This window comes from Arachis hypogaea, chromosome 18 (genome assembly GCF_003086295.3).
Source record: "Arachis hypogaea cultivar Tifrunner chromosome 18, arahy.Tifrunner.gnm2.J5K5, whole genome shotgun sequence".
In the NCBI taxonomy this organism is placed as follows: Eukaryota; Viridiplantae; Streptophyta; class Magnoliopsida; order Fabales; family Fabaceae; genus Arachis; species Arachis hypogaea.
In genome coordinates this window covers 5,933,749-5,956,711 of record NC_092053.1, presented here as the reverse complement: position 1 = coordinate 5,956,711, position 22,963 = coordinate 5,933,749, and the positions used below count along the sequence as shown (strand labels likewise).

Here is a 22,963-nt window from a genome sequence, read left to right as displayed (position 1 = left end):
GAAAAGAGGAAAGGGCAGTAACGTAATTTTGTGATGTGCGGCTATCTTGGTCAATCGAAGACGCTAGATTGTTTCAGAGATTCAGGAACAGAAGGGCGTATTCATCTCCGTTTCTCTCAGCTCCCACATTTTCGAAGACCCGTTTCCTTCGTTCAGAGTGAGCTTCTTTTTCTTCTAATTCTTTTCTCTGTTGCTTAGTACAGTTATTCATTTCTTGTCCCTTTTTACTTTGTACGCTCCGTGTTTTCTGCAAGTCCCGGTTTCACTCATGCTACGCTAGCTGCGATTCTCCTTTTTTTTTTTAATTCAAAAAAGGGAAAATTGATTAGGTGTTGTGACATTGGATCGAATATTGTTGAAATTGTTGTCAAAACATAAACGGTAGTGCATATTTTTGTTAGGATTAGTTGGATTATTTGATGCAATGTAATGCCCTAACAAGGTACTTGGGGAAAAAATATTATTGTATTCGGAATGCAGTTTGGTTTAGGGGTGGTTTGTTCTGTTCCTACTTTTTTAACTTGAGGGATCATATTTATTTTACTACGAAACCATCACAAGTTTGAAATGCTAGAATTTGATTGGGCGTGCAGTTATGTTCATTAAAATGAAACAACCATGTATTGTTGAAAGTAGCCACTTTAGTTGATAGAAATTATTGGTGGGTTGTGTGGATAGTTCAATAGTTATATTCACTGTATTGTGGCTTTTAATCTGTATTTTATTTTTTGCTTGTGTTTCATGCCTGATTTGGCTTCAAGTATTTCTCTTTGGATAGTGCCCTTTATTCTTCACAAATCCCCCCCCCCCCCCCCCCTTTCTTTTGGAAAAGCATTTGAGATTGTTGTTCATTATGTTACGCAGGATGACGGAACCACCTTTCAGACCACGAGAGAAGCTTGTTGAGAAGCAAAAGTATTTCCAGAATATCCATAAACATACGTACTTGAAGGGACCATATGATAAGATTACATCTGTTGCAATCCCAGTTGCTTTGGCAGCAACTTCATTGTACATGATCGTAAGTTGGTTATTTTACTGAAAAACTTGCATGATTGAACATGTTCAGCAAGTCTTCTCTCATTTCCTTTTTTTTCAGGGACGAGGGATCTATAACATGTCGCATGGGATAGGAAAGAAAGAATGATTTGGCAAGTTCTGATGGAGGAAGTGGCTGTTTTGTGGCACAAACCTCACTGTCCTCAACTTGTGCCATTTTCTTTGCTTTTATGCTTGCTACCTTATTAGTTTGCATATCATCCACGGAAATTTAGACCTGAATGAAAATAATTAGTTTGTTTGATTTGATGTATCAGATTGGTGACTTCAACTGCATGTTCCTTTTTAATGCTTTGGTGTATCATCACCAGAAGGTTCAATTTATGCTTCTCCATGTTTGGTTTGTATAACATCTTGTCATAAGCTTTAGTCTTTGATTGTTAGAACCATTATTATATGGGTTTTTTATAATGAAAATAAATTATTCATAATGTTGAGATAATTAAATTATTAGAAAACTTGGATATGTGAGCTTATTTATAGCGTCTTTTTAAAAATATTTCATGTTGCATAGTTACATGAAAGTTGGAAACACTATTAAATTTTGCAAAAACAGAATAAGCTTGAAGATTTCATTATTGAAAATTCATCAGTTATAGGTATCTTTGCCCATTTTGAGTGGTGAGATAGGGCGACAAATGCACAATGTCTCTAAAGAAATTATTCTTAAAAGTTGAACTTTCTTTTTCACAAAAATTAACGATAAGCCTTTTAAATTAAAATTTTTTAAAAATAATAAATAAACTTTAAAAGTACATGTGACATTCGTCATTCTATTATCAAACTATTAAATAAAATGTATTACTAGAAAGATCAATTAAAGATAAGTTGACATGTAAAATAGGAGGAAACTAATTTCAATATGATTAATACTCCACATACAAGCGTTTTTTTGTATAAGTCATACAAGTCACTTATATTCACGTGTTTTCACGTTTTTCTTTTGTGCTTCTTCTTCTTATTCTTTTTTCTCTGTGTCTCTTTTTCTTCTTTTTCCGTACCTCTTCTTTTTTTTCGTAATTTTTCTGTGCCTCTTCTTCTTATTCCTTTTTTTCTGTGCCTCTTTTTCTTCTTTTTCCGTACCTCTTCTTCTTTTTCGTAATTTTTCTCTTTTGTTATGGTCGTCATCAACATCACCTCTTCCTCCTCCTGTTCTTCCTTCTTCTTTTTTCATTAGAATTTTTTCTCCTCTTTTCTTTTTCTCTTTCTCCTCCATCATGTTGTTGAAGATAACAAATAATTCAGGTTCAGATTGTCAATTGAACCAGAACAAAATTAATTATTGTTTTTAATCCAATCAAGTGGCTAATATGTGGTTCAATTCAGAAGAAAAAATATAGCATTAGAGAAAACATTTTTCTGCAACAAATTTGGATGTAACACGAAAATATTTGGGTGTATTTTAAGAATTTTTGGGTGTATTTTTATTCTAATAAGTTTTGCATAATTCAAAACTCTTCTTCTTCATCCTCCTCATCTTCTACTCTCTTTTTTTTATCGTCATCACCATCTTCTTTTTTTCTTATTCATTTTTTTTTTATTTTACCTTTTCAAGTTTCTTTTTGTTTTACTCTCTTAATAAGAATAAAAACAAAAAAATCAAACAAAAAAAGAAGAAACACATAATGCTGCAAAATTACTTAGAATAGAATGAACTTACATTCATTTAACTAAAAGAAAGAAATAAATAAGAAAAAGAAGAAGAAGAAGAAAAATGCAGTATTAGAGAAAATATTTTTCTGTATTTGTAGCAAATTTGGGTATAACACGAAGATATTTGGATATAACACGAAGATATTTGGGTGTATTTTTATTCTGATAAATTCTGCATAATTCAAAACTCTTCCTCTTCCTCCTCTTCATCTTCTACTGCTTCTTCTTCCTCTTCTTATTTCGTTTTCTTATAATTCTTTTTGAGAGAAAAAATCAAACAAAGAACAAAAAAAAAATACATAATGTTGAAAAATCAATAGAAAGATGAGGAGGAAAAAAATGCAGCAACTACAGGAATAAAAAAAACAATGATGAAGATGAAACATGCGAAGAAAAAGGAGGAGAAACGCAAAGAAGGAAGAGGAGGTGGAGAAGGAGGAACGTGAAGAAGAAGCATCTTCCATAATGGTGAGTGAGAGCACACTTTGGAAACGATTGAGTGGCGCGGGTCATCACGCTCCAGCAGGTGAATATAGTTTTTGTTAGACTTGCCCCAACTTGTAAGACTTGTAAACCAAAAAGCTCTCTTTTAATATGATGTAAATGTTAGTGTAAAACATTAATATTGGATTAGAATGGTGTAATATATGAAAAATTAAAATTTTAATTATTTTTTTATAGTTGACAAATATATTAACATGAAAAATAAAAAAAGGGTAAAAAACCCAAATAAGCCAAGGAGAGCTCAAAATTACCCAAATCAGCCAAACGAAAAATCCATACCTGAATCAACCAGGACGAATTATTATATAATTCGAATCAATAAGATTCGAATTATACTCTCAAGTAATTCGAAGTTATATAATTCGAATTATCTCCATGCAACAAATGAACGTAATTCGAATTGATATGATTCGAATTGATATCATGTAATTCGAAACAATAAGTTTCGAATTAAACTTACCTATTTCGAATTTAGTTAATTCGAATTACTAGGAGAAGTTCACTTTAGAGAGGTTCGAATCTAGTTGATTCGAATTAGGGTTAAAATTGATTTGCATAGTAATTCGAATCAAGTTGATTCGAATTACAACTGTTTCGGCTATAAAAGGAGTTCGAACCAAGTTCATTCGAATCAGTTTCTCTTTCTCTAACCCCACCAAATCCCAGAGAAAAAGACCAACCTTTCGTACGAGTAAGACCAGAGCGGCTTTTTTTGTCGATGGGGGACGATCCGGGAAGGCTTTATCGTTTGGATGGTGTTGCTCATATCGCCGGTGTGATCAACGACGAGGTTAGTGGTTTATGAAAGCGTTTTATGATAACGGTATTTGTTAATGGTTTTTGATAATGGTTTATGTTACTGTTAGTGGTCTAGGATAGTGGTTTAGGATAGTGGTGTAGGCTAGTGGTTTTTTGTTAATGGTTTTTTATAGCGGTTTATTTTAGTGTTAGCGGTTTAAGCAAGCAGTTTAGGCCAGTGGTTTTTGTTAGTGGTATTTGAAATTGTTTTTTGTAAGCGGTTTGTGCTAATTGTTTTGGATAGTGGTTTTAGTGATGGTTAGCGGTTTAGGGGGGTGGTTTTAGTTGGTGGTGTATGGTAGTGGGTTTTGTTAATGGTTTTTTATGGGGGTTTATTTTAGTGTTAGCAGTTTAACTAAGCGGTTTAGCGGTTAACGGTAGTGGTTTATGATAAATGTGATCATGCATCTGTTTTTGTTAATGGTATTTGCACTAGGTTTGAGTGAGCGGTTTGTGTATAAAATGTTGGTCGTTTGTTTCATATATCTTTTACTCATCACGATTTATTTTCTGGTTCCTTATGAAACATATTGTATATGTTAGTGGGATGTGCATCTGTTCTAATTATGCGGTTTATGTACTGGCTAGCCTCGTCGTTGCATATCCAGCGTTAGGCGGCAGCAGGGGATGCGTCTTGATGAGAGGTACGTTCCGTACTTGCAGATGGCCGGATTGTACCATCTTGCGAGACTGAATGACAGATGGTTCCGACTAGACGAGCCCCTAGTCAGCGCATTCGTCGAGAGGTGGCGGCCTGAGACGCACACCTTCTACATGCCGTTCGGAGAGTGCACCATCACGCTTCAGGACGTCGCATACCAGCTGGGGTTGCCAGTGGACGGAGATTACGTTAGTGGTTGCCTGACAGACTTCCACCTTTACATTGAGGGTGGGAGACCTGCTTGGCAGTGGTTCCATGAGTTGCTCGGTGTTTTACCTCCCGAGAACCAGGTGCAGAAATTCGCAGTCAACTGCACCTGGTTTCAGGAGACATTTGCAGAGTGTCCAGACGGGGCTGATGAGGAGACAGTTAGGCGCTTTGCCCGGGCCTATATCATGATGTTATTGGGCACGCAGCTCTTTGCCGACAAGTCCGGCAATCGTATACACATCAGATGGCTACCTTATGTTGCTCGGCTTGAGGAGATGGGTCGCTACAGTTGGGGGTCGGCGGCACTTGCATGGTTGTACAGGTGTATGTGCCGAGTCGCCAACAGACATGTGGTGAAGTTAGCTGGCCCTTTACAGTTACTACAGTCTTGGATATTCTGGAGGTTTCCCACTCTTAGACCATCTGGGTATGATGAGTTTAGCTGGCCCCTTGCCTCGAGGTACCGTTATTGTTTTGTACTATATATTCTTCTTGTATTTATTTTTGATTATGAAACCAATTTTAATGTTTCTCGTACGCAGATGGTCTGGTTACAATCCTGGGATTAGCAACAAGGGACCTCGGGTACAGATAGCTCGCCTGAAGATCGACTTGTTACAGCCTCGGCAGGTAAGTACACAGAACATATGTGTATCTGAAGTCATTGTTTCAGTTTAAATTGTCTAACGTTTTTTTTTTTATTTTTCCAGTTCATATGGATGCCCTATAGCGCACTCGACGTCATCCAGGTTGTACATCCGGAGGTCTTGGAGCCTCGGCATACGATGTTATGGCGGTGCAGGACGTCCCTGATTTACTTTGCAGTTGTTGAGTGGCATCAGGTTGATAGAGTTTTACCTCAGTTTGGCGGCGTTCAGCCCATACCGTCTCCCGCCTTGAACATCGACTTCTTGATGTCGAAGGACGAGAGAGGAGGTGACCGTTGGTTCCCGGCACAGTACGCTGACTGGCATCTTCACTGGCAGGAGCGTGCGGAGCACATTCTACAGTTTGACATCGTCCCCGACCCCGGTCCGTCACATGATTTCTTGACATGGTGGTATCAGCACGGAAAGAGGTTTTTGTCGCCGGAGATGTTACTGGGGGATCCGAGAGGTATTCCTATTCCGGATGAGGCTACGCAGAGGGGTGCAGGTCGACTTCCAGATATGGACCAGGTCGAGGACGTTCCTGACAGACGTCGTATTGAGCGGAGAGCACGAGTTGGGACACGTCGTAGCCATCGTGAGTGGAACGGGGTGGATCTTGCTATGGATGACGTCGACCCCCCAGTTAGGGGTGGGGGGAGAGTTCGTGGTCGTGGAGGCAGGAGGAGAGTGGGTGCTGCTAGAGAGGGTGCCCATATGCCTAGGGGAGGTGATGTTGCGGGGGTTGATAGGGCCCATCAGGGCGGGCATGAGGGTGGGTCGCGTGGATCTGGTATGGGAGATCCCACGACTCACACTGATGCTGGGCTTGGTGGTGGAGGTCTTGGAGATTACTTCGTAGGTGTTCCCGGTGATGATCATACCCTTCAGGAGAGTACTCCATGGGTGAGTCCGAGCTCGATGTTTGGAGACTTGCTTGCTAGTGATGGCATTGTGGCCGAGTTCGGTGGACCGCATTTCCTTGATGATATCCGGACCATCATGCAGGAGGATGAGGCTGCAGCCGGACGGGTTCAGACGACAGGAACACAGGCACCCCTGGATGTAGATCTGAACGAGCCTGCCACGGTAGCTCATCCGCATCCTTTTGCCATGGGTGGGACCCCAGCATCGGCCCAGACTAATGGGTCACATTCAGTTGCCGGCCCGTCATCATCCAGACCCGTGCATGTTGCACCTGTGACCCCGAGACAGCCAGTTCCGGATGATAGCGACGAGTCGATTGAGGATGAGGAGCCACTTATACGGAGGAGTTTCCGGACACGGGTGCCACGCCGTTGCGGCACTGGATCGCACCTATTTAGATGATTTATGGATAGTGGTGTATGTCATGTTGTTATATTTATATTGTGTACCTTATTGGTTGGTTATCATTGTTATGGTATGTACGTTGTAGTTATGTTATTTGATGTTATGGTATGTACTTTATTGTTTTGTTATGTCATTTACTATGATCTCTTCTACTTTTCTGTTATGATATATAGTTTGATGTTATGTTATTCATTATGAGTCATCCCTCGCGGTAATGTTGTTTGTTTTAGATACTAATTTCAATCATTTAAAACATATTCAGCAGAAATATTTGGTATGAATAACAAGTTTCATTACTAATAGGAAACAACTTAGTACAAAGGAGCACAATGGTTGCTAACTGAAGTAGAAGACAAGTGCTAATAGATTAACAAATCTCCTATTGATTTCCAGCAGTCCCACTGGGGCCTGCGCCTTGTGGACAACTACGCCTGGTGTGACCTGGTTGCCTGCAGAGGCCACATCTCTTTGGCCGGTTCGGATCTGCTTCATCCATGTTGGTGCGGATTCTTGTGGATCTAGGACGACCCTCCCGCGCACGCCTCATATTCGGATCCGGTATAACGGTTGGCCCTGCATAAGGTGGCCAGAAACCCTCTGGAATGGGAGGTGTAAATCCCATCTGATAGACACCGAAAACGGAACTAAGGCGATAGACCTCGTGGACGTAGGGCTGCCATGTAAGTCGTGAATAAGCACAGCATGTCAGTGCGTGCGGACAGGGAAAATGAAGTGCTTGGAAGTATCCACAATCACAAGTCTTAGACCGTAATGAGACCCTGTACGTACCAAGGGAGAATGAACCTGTCGGAGTCGTCTCAGCAACGGTGTATTCCGAGTTTTCCCTGTCGTAAACAGTCACCGTGAAGCACCTGGCTGTCTTCAGGTTGGCCTCGATACACTTTACTAGGTATTGACTGAATTGTTGTCCAGTACCCATCTGAGCCTCGGCCTCCCTACCCTTACGGACAAATAGCTCAGCTAGCCTTCCGTATGTGGCCTTCACCAGCGAGCAAACAGGGAGGTTTCTTACCCCCTTCAGGATTGAGTTGACACATTCCGAAATATTGGTCGTCATGTGCCCGAATCTCCGACCCTCATCACAGTACTGTGTCCACAACGAATACTCGATTCGGTTCACCCAGTCACACATTGTCGGATTCTCAGAGCGCAGAATGTCAAACCAGTAGTCGAACTCCACTTCAGTCTTCGCATATGCGGCGTTAACAAGAAGCCTCCGGGCATCTTTTCCCTTGAACGTCAATGCAAAATTCGATGCAACGTGTCGAATGCAGAACGCCCGGTACGCAGCTGGGGGTAGCCATCCCCCATCCGGAGCCTCGAGGGCTGCCTTGATGCCGTTATGTCTATCTGAAATAACTAACAGACCCGGCTGAGGTGTAACGTGCTCACGGAGGTGGGAAAGAAAGAAAGACCATGACTCAGCATTCTCACCCTCGACTAGTGCAAATGCCACGGGGAGGATGTTCGAGTTTCCGTCCTGTGCAATGGCGACTAGCAGTGTTCCCCCATACTTCCCATATAGATGGGTGCCATCAATACTCACCAAAGGCTTGCAATGACGGAATGCCTGGATACAAGGGGGGAAAGTCCAGAACAGCCTATGAAAATAAACTTGAGACTCGTCAACCTGTCCCCCAACTCGAACAGGGCAAGTCCTGAGGACGGCTACAGTGCCAGGCATCGTCAGCTGAACTCCTAAAACCCACCTAGGGAGCTCATTGTACGACTCGTCCCAGTCCCCATATATGACGGCAACGGCCTTCTGCTTCGCCATCCATACCCTCCTGTACGTTGGCCTGAACCCAAAGTGTGCGGCCGTGGCATTTTGAAGCACCTTGATGTTCACAGCTGCATCAGCCCTAACCATCGGCATAATGAAGGTGGATATCACATGGTAGTCCAGACTCCTATGGTCGCTGGAGATGGAGCTGGCGAGACATGTATGCGGACCGTTGTATCGCTTCACTTCCCAGATACCCTTCCGCTGTCGGAGACTCATCCGAATGAGCCATGTGCACCCATTCCCAAACTCAGAACACTTTCCCACATACCTGCGATAGTCAGACTCAACGACCTTGTACTGGACCCCTCGGCGGATACTGTACGTCTTCACATTGAACAGCGCCTCATCTTTATCCTGAAATTGTTGGCCAACCTGAAACTCGTTCATACCGGCAGACCCCTCGGTATCTCTAGCGCCAAATCCTGAGGGCAGCAGAGCATTTTCGTCCTGCCGCATGGCATCCAGGTCCAACGAGGAAAAATGGGGTGGATACTGCTGTATGCCAGAACTAGATCCACCTGTAGCCCTTCTCGGAACAGTAGTTCCAACATCATCGCCGCTTTCATCAGCGATCATATCCGGCTCCACGTCATCGTCATCTGGATCATCAAACAAACCATCACCAACACCAGCCGGTGTGGGACAATGTACCTCGGTGGGAATATGTTCCCCATGCCGAACCTCATCTCCAACATTCCCGCCGAGATCGACGGCAAACGAAGGGGACGCAACAGGCTGCATCGGTGGCTCATACACAGGAGCAGAGGACGAAGCAACAGCAGGTCTCGAGCTCGAGCCGGCAACCGCGGCTATAGTATTGGCATTCCGGTTTGAACCACCCGAGCTAGATACCACATCAACCAACTTAGCCAACAACTCTGGTGTCCTTACCTCGGGAAACTGCCTACGACAAAGAAACATAACCTGCAAGTCCTCGTTACTACAGATTGTGGAACAATCAAACTTCACGGTGTCATGGAGCACCGCTGTTGGAATGCGGTAGAAAAACTTCTTGACCCTTTTAACTCCTTCGAGACCAAGCTTATCCAGCACACAGCTAACAAGAGCATCGTAGGTGGTTGTTGGCGTCACGATAATACATAGGGGATCCTTATCAGTGAACTTCACGCCGGATCGAGTTTTTCTCTTAATCGACCCTCTATAATGTACCAACACTAGGAAACTCTCCTCACTAGCCATCTCCCCACTTTGTTGAGAGCATCATGAGTTCACAGCATATATATATAGCTCTGGTTCGTGCTATATATATATAATTCGAAACAATTTGTTTCGAATTATGTTGTATCACAACCTAACCTAGTAATTCGAATTAACTAACCTCGAATTCCTTACTTATAATTCGAGACAATTTGTTTCGAATTATGTTGTATCACAAGCTAACCTAGTAATTCGAATTAATTAAACTCGAATTCTTTATTTATATTTCGAAACAAATTGTTTCGAATTACCTTATTTTGTTACCTTCATAGTAATTCGAATCATATTGATTCGAATTACTTTAACTCGTTGCATGCACATAATTCGAATTATATCAATTCGAATTACTTGAGAGCATAATTCGAATCTTATTGATTCGAATTACATAATAATTCGTCCTGGTGGATACAGGTGAAGATTTTTGATTTGGCGGATTTAGGTAATTTGGAAGTCTCCTTGGTTTATTTGGGTTTTTTACCCATAAAAAAAAGTATCATAACATTCAATCCAAGAATTAAAATCATAAATAAGAAACACTCATGAATCTTGTCACTTCTATGGTCTCTACATAAGTAAACTTAGTCATCACAGTGAGTCAGTAATCCAATCCAAGGTGGAAAAAAGGGAACTAAAGAGCAATACGACACTTTAATTTCAAAAAGATTTCTATTTTAACACTTCAAGTACTTAATGATTAAACATATACACCTTAAAAAAATCACTTCTTGAAAAAAAAAATTTAAATTAAAATGTATATATTTAAATTAAGTTTCAAGAAATGAAAGTATAATAATAAAAATCTTTGAATTACTAAAGCATATACATTTAATTTTCTAGAGACTAACTTGAAATCCTACAAGAAACTAAAGTATAAATTTGCATACCAAAATTTCTAAAACAAAGTTGGAAAAGTAAACTAGTTAACCAATGATGTTGAGTGTTGATCGTGCAAAATCCAAAACTGGAAACGGACAGCACAATGCCCACCATCTTCCTAACTCCTAAAGAAAGATCTCAAATTTTCGATCACCAAGCTTTGAGAGTATCATCAACAATGGCTTGGATGTCCTTCTTGCTCTTCACGACAGAGTGTTTTTTACTTTCAAAGTCAAGCTTATCGAGATCTTCAGCATTGCCTAGATAACCATACAAAACATTCTCCTTATGTAAGTTTGTGCTGTGTATACCTTGTGTTCCCTCATCATCAATTTGTTGGAACTCCTCCCTACCATGACGCTTGTCTGAATAAAACTTGTTAAGCCTTTCTGCTTCTTGCAATCCAGAAAATGTGGCATTGAAGGTCACTACCAAGATGCTGTAATTTGCAGGTTTCCCTCGGGACACTTTTGTCTTTCCCCCACCAAATCCCATACCTTCAAAATCAGAAAAAATTGACACAGAAGAAACAACACAACAAATAGTAAAACTCAACAAATCATAAAATGCTACACAAGTCAAAATACATGGTAAGATTGGAAATGGTCTGGCATAAGGGCAATACACAAGACAAGAGGATAAAAGACTACATAACTCACCCTTAAGAATAGCCTCCAACCCTTCAATACTTATGATCACCCTTTTATCAGGATTACTATTTGCAACAGAACTGTTGTGAATCAAAACAACTGGGGGCCATATGATTAAATCATTTTTCAAATTTGATGCTTCAGAAGCAGGCAGAGCCTGCCAGACCCACAATCCATCCGATGCTGGTGTATCGCGCCATCCTAAAAGTACACAAAGTGCCTTGTGAAAACCCAAATGTTCAGATCTATGCCGAGCCTTGGTTGAGTTGAAAGCATGCATTGCAAGGCTGTGTGTGTTGGCAAACTCCTTCGACTTGCTGGTATAATGATATAAGCACATAGAGGTAATTATTAACTAATTAAGCCAATTCAAACCCATTTGATGGCACGTTAAACGCTATACACTCATAAGGCAGTAAAGAAAGCAATGCAGTGATTTTTAAATGCATGTCAATAACTTACATCAAACATCTCACATGATCAACCATATTTTAGCATGGAAGCTCCCACAAAATTTTAAGAGGATGGAGACACTAGTTGCCTATTCTTATCATCTCATGCAAAGAGTAGGAGGGCATTCTAATTCCTAGATAACACGATGATGACTGTATCTATTTTCAAACCCAAGTAGACCACCATTCAAGGTGAAGGTGTTGATTTTTTTTACTTAACTCCTACATCAAATTCAGATTCTTTTTAGTGTCTTCTCCACACTAAAAACTGCAAGGGAATACTAATGAGAAACGCACTTCCCCTGTTCGCCACCCAAAAATAAAAGTTTAAAAGCTTGGCCTAGAGGATTTTCAGAGGATAGGACGAGGCAAAAAGGATGAAACGGGAAGGTATTGTCTTAATTAAACATTGCAAACGTTTATCAAGAAACTATTCTTATTGGTCATTGGAGAGGTAGGAGTGAGAGCTTGAAGATGAATGGTTTCCCCATATTGACTTTTCAGTGGAAGTCCTAATCTCTAGTCTCATATATTAACCCTGAAAGAATATAGTTCCCTACTTCACTTGGAAGCTCCTATACATCACACCTAAGTTAGATTCTAAAATATGTGAATATACAAATTCTAATGTATACTAAAACTAAGCTTAAAGAATTCCTACCTTGAAACCTGTAATCAAATACTTATTGATCAGCATTGAAAAAAAAAAAACATAAATATGCCCCCTTCTGGAGACACATTATGCAGAAGATGACACAGACCTGCCGCATAAGGTGCACCTTAAAGTATCAAGTCCCCCACGGTCTATGTATTTTCTTCGCTGTGATGGATTCTCATTCAGAAGTTTGACAAATTTAAAAAACGCATTCTGCACAAGTTGCTTGAACTCCTTAGAATCTTCAGGTGGCTCACTCTTTGACCTCTTGGAATGTTTGGATGTTTCCTTAACCTCTGATTCTGAAGAATTAGAGCCGGGGACACTTCTGGAAAGTTCACATAAATTTCTCTTTAGTTCCTTCTTTTTAATACGTTTGACAGCTTCACAAGGTTCTTCTTCAGCAAGAACTCGAGGGCCTAAGCGGGCATGGACGTTCCTGTGACAAGAACCCAGGGAACTTGGGAGGTGAATTATCCTACCACTAGTATCCCTCAACCTCTTCTTCACGCTTTTTTGAATGATAATTTCTTTCTTCCTTGGGGTCCTCTCCTCAGGTTCTATCGAATAACTAGATTTCTGTGGTCGCTTGTGACAATGAGGTGACGCAGCATGGAAAGCATTCCAAATTTGATTCTCAAATGTTTTACCACCATGTCCATACCCCAAATCAAACATCTCCACCTCTGTTTTCATAAGTTTATCATCTAAAACACCTCCATGCTTATATACATATTGGTCATGATCAAGCACAGGTAAAACCTTGCAATTACCTTGATAATCTGAATAAGTATAAGCATTTTTCTCATACGCTCTTAAGCTCCAACCTTCTTCGCTTTCTCTATATCCATCTTCTGTGCCATACTCGGGAACCACATGCTTGCTGCAACACAATGGCTCAACAAAGTGTTGTTCATCATCCTTCACCTCCTCCTTCCAAGTTGTTCCTTTTCTTAAGGAGTCTATATTACCTAGGGCGCCATCAATTTTCTCCACAATGGAATCCACAATGCTGGGTCTCTGAAACACCGAAGACATAAACCCTCCATTATTATAACATGGAACCCCATCACTCCTCTCTCTCCTCTGCAAGACCCTGTTCATAATGGAACAGTGCGTATTATTATCGGAAACCTCAACAGAGTTTGGTTTCGGAATTTGAACATGCACGTGCTCAAAATCCCCGTCTGTTCGAATCCCGACGCTTCTAAGCAACCCTAATTGCCCACCAAACAGTGACGGTGGTGGCGATAGAGTTAATGCAGACGTATATGGCTGTGAAACGGAGAGTTCATACCCAACTTGTTGATGCTCGCAATGCCTGGGAGGAAGATGAACCCCTCCATTTTCCTTCTGCTGCAAAACGAAACCGCCGTAACTTCTCGAGGGCCCAGTGGGGCCCACGGGACCTGAACCCGAAAACCGGTAAACGAAACCGCTCGACGACGACGTTGCGTTTTCGAGCTGCTTCGCTTCCAGGAGGTTATCCCACTGAAACTTCGACGACGCCGCACCGTCAGTGTACGGCGCAAAGTCAACGTTTTTTGAACGGCGGCGGTGGTCTGATCGACCGTCTTCATGGTCAGTCCTTCGGACCGGACTAACGACCCTCAACCGGTCTGGTTCTTCGAACCGGCCCGAACCGGATCGTCGGGTTTCGTCGCGAAAGTCTCGGTAAGGAGAATAGCGACGCCGGCTGTGGGTGTCGTAAAAGCTGCGCTTCCTCATATTCGGAATTATAGAAGAGACGGTGCTTTTAGGAACCAAAAAAAGAGAGAATCAAAGGCAGTAAAAGACTAAAAGGTAGAAAGCCCTAACAGTTGATCGTGTCGTGGAAGAAGAAGAACGAATAACCCTATAGGAAACGGCGCCGTTGCAGATGATTCGAAAATCCATATTGCATAGTGCGAGCGCTCAAGAGTAACGAGCCGTCCATTTGAAAATTTTTTACCTTTGACTTGGCAAAGAATTTGTTAGGAAAATTTGTAGCTGAATGTAGAAGGATCAAGGATTATTCAAATACGTAATGTTATAATTTTAAATTTTAAATAAGTCTCTAAATTTTAATTAAATTATATAATTTTATAATTTAAATCTCACTATGATTTATTTTTTTATTTTATACAGAATTTTAATTAATTTTCAATATTTGTTTTCCTCCGTATATCAATTAAGAAAAATGTTAAAAAGTTAACATTTTTTATTAATATTAAAAATTATTTTACTTTTATATTAAAATTTAAAATTTAAAATATTAAATTATTAATCACATATTAATTAAAAATAATAAATTTTATTAATTATCAATCAATCTAATAATATTAGTTGAAGCTAATAATTGCCTATTCATTCTATTTTTGGAGTTATCAATGCATTAAACCATTTAAAGTTTATGAAAAATAAAAAATAAATTCTATCATATTTTTTATTGTGGTACTTAAATTATTTAATTATCTTTTTTAAATAAATTAAAAAAAATTTTAAAGACGCCCTAGCATTTACCAAAACAAAAATATTTGGCTTAATTAAGTGCTTGTTTGGTTGGGTGTCATTAAATCGATAAAAAATATCTTTTTTAATAAAAAAATTTTTTTTTAATATGTTTGACAAATTTTTAATAATAAAAATAAAAATACTAAAAAAATAAAAAATTTTAAAAGTTACAAATTATATCTTTTTTTAAAAGATTTTTTTTAAAAAAAAAGATATTTTTTACATAATAAATAAATAAAAAATAATTTTATTTTATTTTTTCTAAATAATAATTAATAAATAAAAAGAAAATTTATATAAAATATCTAAATATAAAATTATTTTTATTTTTATAAAAAATATTTTAAAAACATATCATTTAAAAAAAATCTTTTTCAAAAATACCGTCAAAGCTATTTGAAAAGCTGAAAAAAGTATCAAGCTCATACAAAACGAAAATCACACGTCAAGCATGATAAAATCCAAGTATTCAACAACCAAGTCATATTAAAAAGCCCCATAAAAAAAAGGTACATACTGTTTTACAGATTGTATATATAATTGTATGGAGAAAAGTGTGATAAAAATCAATGATCAAGTATGCGAGTCTCATCACTTTTTTTTTTTTTAAAATAAAAAACTAGCAAGTTACCCGCGCTATACACGGAAATAGAAATAAATAGAATGATCATGTAAAAGTAAAGCTTAATTTGAAAAATAATGATCTTTGAAGAGAAAAATAAAAATTGCTGAAACTTAGTTTTGTAAAAAAAATTTTACCAAAGATAAAAGACTCAAACCCGCAACCTCTTAATTAAGTATAGGGAGACTATGCCATTTGAGCTATTACTCATTAGCTTAAAAATTAATAAGTTAGCTTAATAAGATATTTGAAATTTTATTGGAATATAAAGAAGATAAAGTATATAAATTGGATATAAGTAAAATATATTGTCTGTATTAATTTAGAATTTAATTTTGATGCACTATCAATATAAAGTAGTTTTACATGTGTATTTAATTATATAATGCCACATCAGCAAAAATAAATTCGTGACCCAGTTTATTCTTTTGAAGTGAAATCTATGAAATTTGACACCCAAAAAATAAATCTTTTTGGAAAATAATATTTAATTATTGAATAATTTTAAGATATAAAAATCATATATGCATTATTAAAGTTGGTCGAATGTAAACTGAGAAAAAATAAGTTTTTTATAAACGAAAATACATGTATATACATGAGATAATAATTAAGAAATAAGTAATGTTAAAAGGTTTGTCATACATTTCTAAAGACTTCTGGGTAAACAATATTGTCTGTTTTGTCAGTGTTTTCATCACGAGCAATTAGAATTTTCAATCTTGTTAGTGACCCTTGAAATGGCAACATATAGTTGGCCATGTGTGAAAACAAGTTTTTTCAGTAGCAATCCGATGTGGTCTAATGATTGTCCTTGACTTTTATTTATGGTCATTGCATAAGATAGCATGAGAGGGAATTGTCTCCTTTGAAATCTAAATGGTAGCCTAGCATCTGATAGTATGAGTGTCATTCTAGGAATAGAGACTTTATCGACACAGTTGTCAAAATTTAATAATCTTGCCTCGATAACTTTATCTCCAAGTCTTGTAATTATCAATCTAGTACCATTGCAAAGTCCTGAAGAGCAATCAATATTTCTAATAAGCATGACAGGGCAACCAACCTTTAGTTTCAATTCATGATTTGGAACCCCGGAACATTTAATTGTTGCTAAAAACTCCGGTGTGTGCATGCCTTCAATTTTATTGCTACCCCTTCGAACAAACATTTATTGGAACTAACATAAGTCTTGCATGCATTGTTGTTCAGTTCGGTCATGTAATCATTCACCTCATCTACCGCATTAATTGTAGGAGCCAAAATAGCTCGACCTTTCAAGTGGCCTTCGTTATCCATGTCAGCAATATAATCAGAATAGATTGCTTCAACGATTGCTTCAATTGGATCCTTATAATAGGTGATAAGGAATTCAGGAGGTATGCTAATCAAATTGCACTCGTCACTCATTCCTTCTGATATTCCATTGCCGACCTAAAGAATCCATTCGGCAAATTGCTGCAAATCTTGTATGCCACTATCTGCAGCCATGGATTGCAGCCGCATGTTGATGGTTAGCTTTAATATTTCACAATGCTGCCATAGATATTATGAATTCAAAGACGTGTTGACGATGTCTTGTCTTGTTCCCTTTGGAATCACTGGCAAGATTTGCCTAAAATCTCCACCAAAGACTATTGTTTTCCCTCCGAATGGCATCTATGGGCTTTCATCATGTTTGAACCTCATCAAATCTTTCATTGTCTTATCAAGTGCTTCGAAACAAAATTTTCTCATCATAGGAGCTTCATCCCAGATTATTAGCTTTGTTCTTACAATTAACTCTGCCAATGGGCTTCCCTGCTTGATATTACAAGTAGAGAATTCATCTGGGGTTAATGGTATGGCAAGTTTAGAATGTGCAGTCCGACCTCCAGGTAACAATAGAGAAGCAATACCGCTAGAGGCAACAGTTAAGACTATCTGTCCCTTTGATCTCAATGCTGAAGCTAAAGTTTTCCAAAGGAAAGTCTTTCCTGTACCTCCATGGCCATACAAAAAAAACATACGTCCATGTTGACTTTCTGCAGCGCTCATGATCTTATCATATACTCTCCTTTGCTCTGTAGTTAATTTGGACAGGCATTGAATGTGTTGCCTTTGTAATTCAACACGATCATAATTTAACTCATCAAAGATCATCTTGTTTCATGTTCTAAGATGGTCAGTATCCCCTGATGGAAATGGCATTGTCGGATAATCCCGCAAGCTTTTGGCGTTAATGTTCAATATTTGTTCAATCTCAATCAAAGTTAGGTCCTTTAATTGTTCATCGCTGAAAACCAAATCTGAAATGTTGACAAAGTAAAAACATTAGTTGCTATAATTATGAAAAACATATGGTACTTGAAAAAATTACTATGAAAACATGTAAGCCACAACACTTTAAAGATATAAAATTTAATAGAAAGGTTTATCATTGGAGTTGTCTGCTTACCAGATCGGCCAAACATGGGTCTGTGATTATGCAAAATTCCATCACATAATAATATGGCAGTTTCTTTCCATACAGTTTCAGGTCGCACCATTGAGTTAGACCACAATAGAGTCGCAAACAATTTTCGCAAATAATGACTTGAGCCCCAATGACTTGCTTCCTTAATGGCATCAATATATTCTTTGTCGTCATTAAGTAGCCCACGTGCATAGCATGCATCTCGAAATGATGAATAGATAACACCATTGTAGGTTCGAATATCTGCATAGCTTGTTGGTCCCTTTACAATATTTAACAACATCCTTAAGTAATATAGCTCACCAGATGATGGTGGAATGAAAATCATCCTTCCAATGACTTGATGACTTTTCCTAGGTTCCCAAGCTCGAGGTGAAGGTTTCCAAACAAACTTTGCTGGAAACTCAGTGTATGTTAGTTGTCTAGCTTCTGTATATTTTTCGTTAGCTGCAAACCAAGCTAGAAACATGGACTCTTTTACAGTGGCCTTCGCAAGAGCTTCAACTAATGATTCATTATCTGTAAATACAACAGGTTGTTGTTCTGGTAAATGAAAACTCAGCGTCTCAACAGATGGATTTCTATAGTGAATGTCATAGAAAAATATTCTCCAGGCAGCTTCACAAGGAGATATGTATCGACAATCATAAAACATTTTCACTTCATCAACTTTCATACTTGAATTGTCACTGGTGGAGTTTCTGTAAAAAGAGGTTGTGACCCGATCACTCCCTTTGAACATATGATGGACATGGCAAAACCACATCCCAAGTTCTTGTGGTGCTGGTATACATGGTGAGTGTGCATGCAGTAGTTTCATCACTGTGTTGGAACACATACACGATAGCATAGTCGAAAGTGTATGGATAGTATGAAAAGGCATATGAATAAGCCATTTCAGGTTCAAAGATGTAGACAGGATCTGGGATGAGTTTGGACCTCTGGCTCACTGGATTCCAAGCTATCAAGTAGCTCTTTTGTCCCATGGAAGAGTATCTGACGCAAAATACTCCATTTAGAATGCCAATCAGTTGGAACCAACCTTCATAAGTTAGCAAGAATGGGAATTGAAATGGACTGGTATACCCCGTCGAGGCATCCATCATCATGACCCAGTCAAGAGAGCTCATGAAAGAGGATGGAATATGGATAGTAAAAATGTAGCATTAGTGATATTCCATCATTTCTCCATGTCTCAGACACATTTGTGACAAAGTGATAGCTGCTGAGCTTTCCTCTCCAGTAGCGAGACGTCATGCGACCACTCAAAATGGTCGAAGCATTACAGCGATGGAATATTTCCAAGAGAAGTTCATTAGGTAGTTTAGGGAGGAAAATGGAGTGAGGAGGAATATCACTCATTCTTAGTAAAATATGAGGATGCACTATAGAAGGAACTGGGTGGAAAAACATGAGAGTTAGGAGTATGAACTTTTTTGGGTGAGAATATGTCTTGATATGGTATCTGCACTTGTCTTTATTTATAGAAGAAAATCTGCTTAAGGATTCAACTGTCACATTGAATAGGTTTTTATGTCTCTAATTTAAATGGAAAGGGGACTAAAGAAATATAACAGGTATCTTTTTAAGTTAACTTTGGAAGTTTCCTAATAATCCACAGAGAAATATATGCTAATTTACACTTGTAGTCAAGGAAATCAGAGCCTCTAGAGCTAAATGTAGTAATTCCATATATTGCTGATATCTTTCTAATTTTGAGTAATTAAATATTGTTTTAGATAAAGAAAAAATCATTTTGTACCCATTGATGTTGAAATATGGGAATGCAAAAGGAATAGATAAGTAGTAAAGCCTTCCCAGATGTCATACCAAAGAGAAGATAGGAAGCAATATGAAGGCATCTTTTGTTACAATAGAGGAAAGCTTTAAATGAAATTACAATAAAGCTGAAAAATAATCTCATATGAGATTCAGCATTAATGCTAACATGACCTCCAAGTCAGGTATAGCAGAGTATATCCACTCTCTCTTCCTTCCTTCTAATTGTTCTGTATGAACAATTATGTAACTCAATGTATAACCAAAAGCTAATAAACTTTTTAAACAAAATTATCTCTTTATTCGCTGTTGTGTGACATAAAGAGCTAAGCCTTCTCTCATTGAGCAGCATGCTTCTTTAATAAATTTGTGAAGAGACTACTTAGATATGACAATACATATTTAATAATTGATTTTAAAATCTTATTGCAGGATTCATGAATCATTACTTCTTTAATGAGATTGTTATAAATGAACATTTGCAAGTGGGTTACTATCCATCCGTTCAGCAACCTCTAGTTGCTACACCAATATATTTAAAATGAATTGTATAATTATTTGATTCGGTGATCTTGTAGCAAATTTTTTGTTTATTATGTATGCAAGACTATTATTAAAACTCAAACTTTAAGTCACAATTAAGATATCTAAAAAATTAATAAAGTAGTGTTGTTATTACTTCTTTTGGTCAGCACATTTTAAAAATTAGAATAAATCAAAATCTATATTGCATTGTCCACGTAGCAAAAATTAGTCACTAACTTTGACTAATTTAGTAAAAATTTGACCTCATTTAGGTAGGTAATAGATAGATACATAATTAGTAGATATATTAGCAAAAATGTCAGCTGAATACAATTAATAGATAGTAAAAAGTAAGCTAACTAATGTTATCTACTTGGAAATTTCATATAAAATAAATTATAAAATATTATCTACATGTATTCTTCAAAATGTTCCAGAAACTGTTCTGCAATTATAAATAGCTATTTTAACCCAGTAATTCTTACTATAATTTGGTATATTTCTTGAGTTGAAAATTTTTTGTTGTCAACATATAATATAGGATAAATTGTTATTGGTATACCTTAGTTATTATTAAATATTTATAATGCTTACATGAGACCTGCTCTCAAATAAATAAGAATGTTTCTGCTGTAGTAGTATCTTTTTTTAATACATCTAGTGTTATTGTCTTTGGCTCACATTTAATTGTAGATTTCAAAGCAAAAAATAGTGTTTCGGCAACAATTTTTTTTAAAAGTAGTTATTTAACTCCGGTCTTTGCCAGTTTTTTAGCCTGAATTGTTCTCGAATTATGTTTCAAAATTTATATAATATAAATATATTTTTTTTAAAATCTAAATAATTCTTGATCTTTAGAATATTGGCTAAAAAATTTGGATATGAAAATAGAATGAGTGTTATACCTTAACGTAGTAATTTTTTGTGTTTTTTAAAACTATGGAAGGTACACAAATCGCTGATTTGTGTTTAAAAAAATTTAAAAATTTGGGGTACACAAATCGGTAGGTGTTTAAAAAATTAAAAAAAATTAGAATACACAAATCGGACGGTCCAATTTGTGTACTCCATATTTTTTTAATTTTTTAAACACAAATCGGACGGTTCCGATTTGTACTCCATAAATTAAATCATCCCACATTTTAGAAAAATATCATAGTAGATCACAATTTAGAAAAACATCATTGTTAACCCAATATTAAAAATAAAAATGTGTAGAATATTCAGCCGAAAAAATAAAACATTTTCAGCTTTATTATTATTATTATTATTTTGTAATTTTATGCCTTCTGATAAATAGACTTTGAAGTCTGCCAATACTGAAGATTACTTGTAAGATTTAAATTGTTTCACATTGATAATAACTGCAGATGGGAACACATAGCCCTTCCATAAAATCTATTACTAATGACCATAGTTTCTAATGGTTGGTTTCCAACATCAACAGAAGCATCAAAACGATGAAAGGATAATAACATTATGCATGTAAGTGCAAACTACACTGCTTTATAATAACCCCTAATAACATTCAATTAGAAATTTCCTAATAAAAAAATCAATTACTGCATGTTTTTTTCCAGAATTCTGCCTAAAGGTCTTGTTAGCCGATGCTTCTCCTATGTATCCATCAACTGTATCAGGGGATGACCTCTTTGCTAGAGTTTGATAAGAGCTATCACCGTTGCTTTCCACAGCAGAGTCCTTTGGTTGACATTAACTAAACAATCAGTTTATATCCAATTTACATGATCTACCTTTCAGACCATTTTTTCCACATAACAAATATTAACAATCATTATATATATAAATCTCACCTTCGAAAGAGAAACTACCCCCGTGGGCATTGCTATCATCTTCTGTCTCAGTTAGAGAGGTATGATCCATTATTTGGGAAGTCTGCAAGAAAGTACATTTTCAGGTATACTCTAACTGTGGGCAATCTTTTTTGTCATCCAAGATAGTATTCGCTCTTAGCAATGCTCCCAAAAATTATACTTACAAAGGCTTCAACAGAAGAGCTGGCACACCCGAAGCTCGATATGAGGAAGTCCTCATCTGAAAGCTTGGTTACACTGTATACGCCCTCAATGGCATTTATATTCTTGTATGTAATGTTCAGTTTGAATAAGAATCTTTTGTCAATAACATTATCCAAGTATTTTGGGTATGAGTTTGTCTTTTCCCACATCTTCACACATACATTAGGAATTGTTGTTAGTGGAAGATAGATAACTGACCTTGCATAACTTGGTTATAAACATGTAAAGTTGACTTACACATATCTCGTTAACTTTGTCAGCAGGCTTTCCCACCATCTGCTCTGCTTCTTTATTCCACACAATGAGCTTTAGACACCCAGTTCCATCAGTAACAATTATTTGTAGCCTATACCTGCAGCACCGTGGAAGCAGAATTGAATTAGCAAATTCTAACACCACTAAATAATGCTACAGTCAAGGTACAACATTTTTAATATTGATGTCAGGTGAGTGTCACGTTTTTTTTTTTTTTTTTGTATGCTAAGCAATTACCTCAACATAGCCTTGAAGCCTACACGTCTACAATGG

At 37.5% G+C, this 22,963-nt stretch overlaps 3 protein-coding genes across 4 annotated transcripts; 1 reads left to right on the top strand and 2 right to left on the bottom strand.

Moving 5' to 3' along the window:
- The first annotated feature begins 9 nt into the window (after positions 1-9).
- On the top strand, positions 10-1,490 carry LOC112771244 (uncharacterized). Its single transcript, XM_025815925.2, has 3 exons — positions 10-157; positions 865-1,021; positions 1,100-1,490. The coding sequence occupies exons 2-3, from the start codon at positions 866-868 to the stop codon at positions 1,145-1,147; spliced, it is 204 nt and encodes a 67-aa protein (XP_025671710.1). The 5' UTR covers positions 10-157; position 865; the 3' UTR covers positions 1,148-1,490.
- Positions 1,491-10,323: 8,833 nt separating this feature from the next.
- On the bottom strand, positions 10,324-14,477 carry LOC112769130 (uncharacterized). Of its 2 annotated transcripts, XM_025813544.3 has the most exons (3): positions 12,629-14,477; positions 11,425-11,732; positions 10,324-11,262 (listed from the first exon to the last, which is right to left on the bottom strand). In XM_025813544.3, the coding sequence occupies exons 1-3, from the start codon at positions 14,248-14,250 to the stop codon at positions 10,916-10,918; spliced, it is 2,277 nt and encodes a 758-aa protein (XP_025669329.1). In that variant the 5' UTR covers positions 14,251-14,477; the 3' UTR covers positions 10,324-10,915. The 2 variants fall into 2 exon arrangements, with proteins under 2 accessions (XP_025669329.1, XP_025669328.1); XM_025813543.3 differs by having other exon boundaries at positions 10,324-11,732.
- A 3,308-nt stretch (positions 14,478-17,785) lies between these two features.
- On the bottom strand, positions 17,786-18,768 carry LOC140181216 (uncharacterized). Its single transcript, XM_072224736.1, has 2 exons — positions 18,075-18,768; positions 17,786-17,925 (listed from the first exon to the last, which is right to left on the bottom strand). The coding sequence occupies exons 1-2, from the start codon at positions 18,766-18,768 to the stop codon at positions 17,786-17,788; spliced, it is 834 nt and encodes a 277-aa protein (XP_072080837.1).
- Between the last annotated feature and the right edge of the window lie 4,195 nt (positions 18,769-22,963).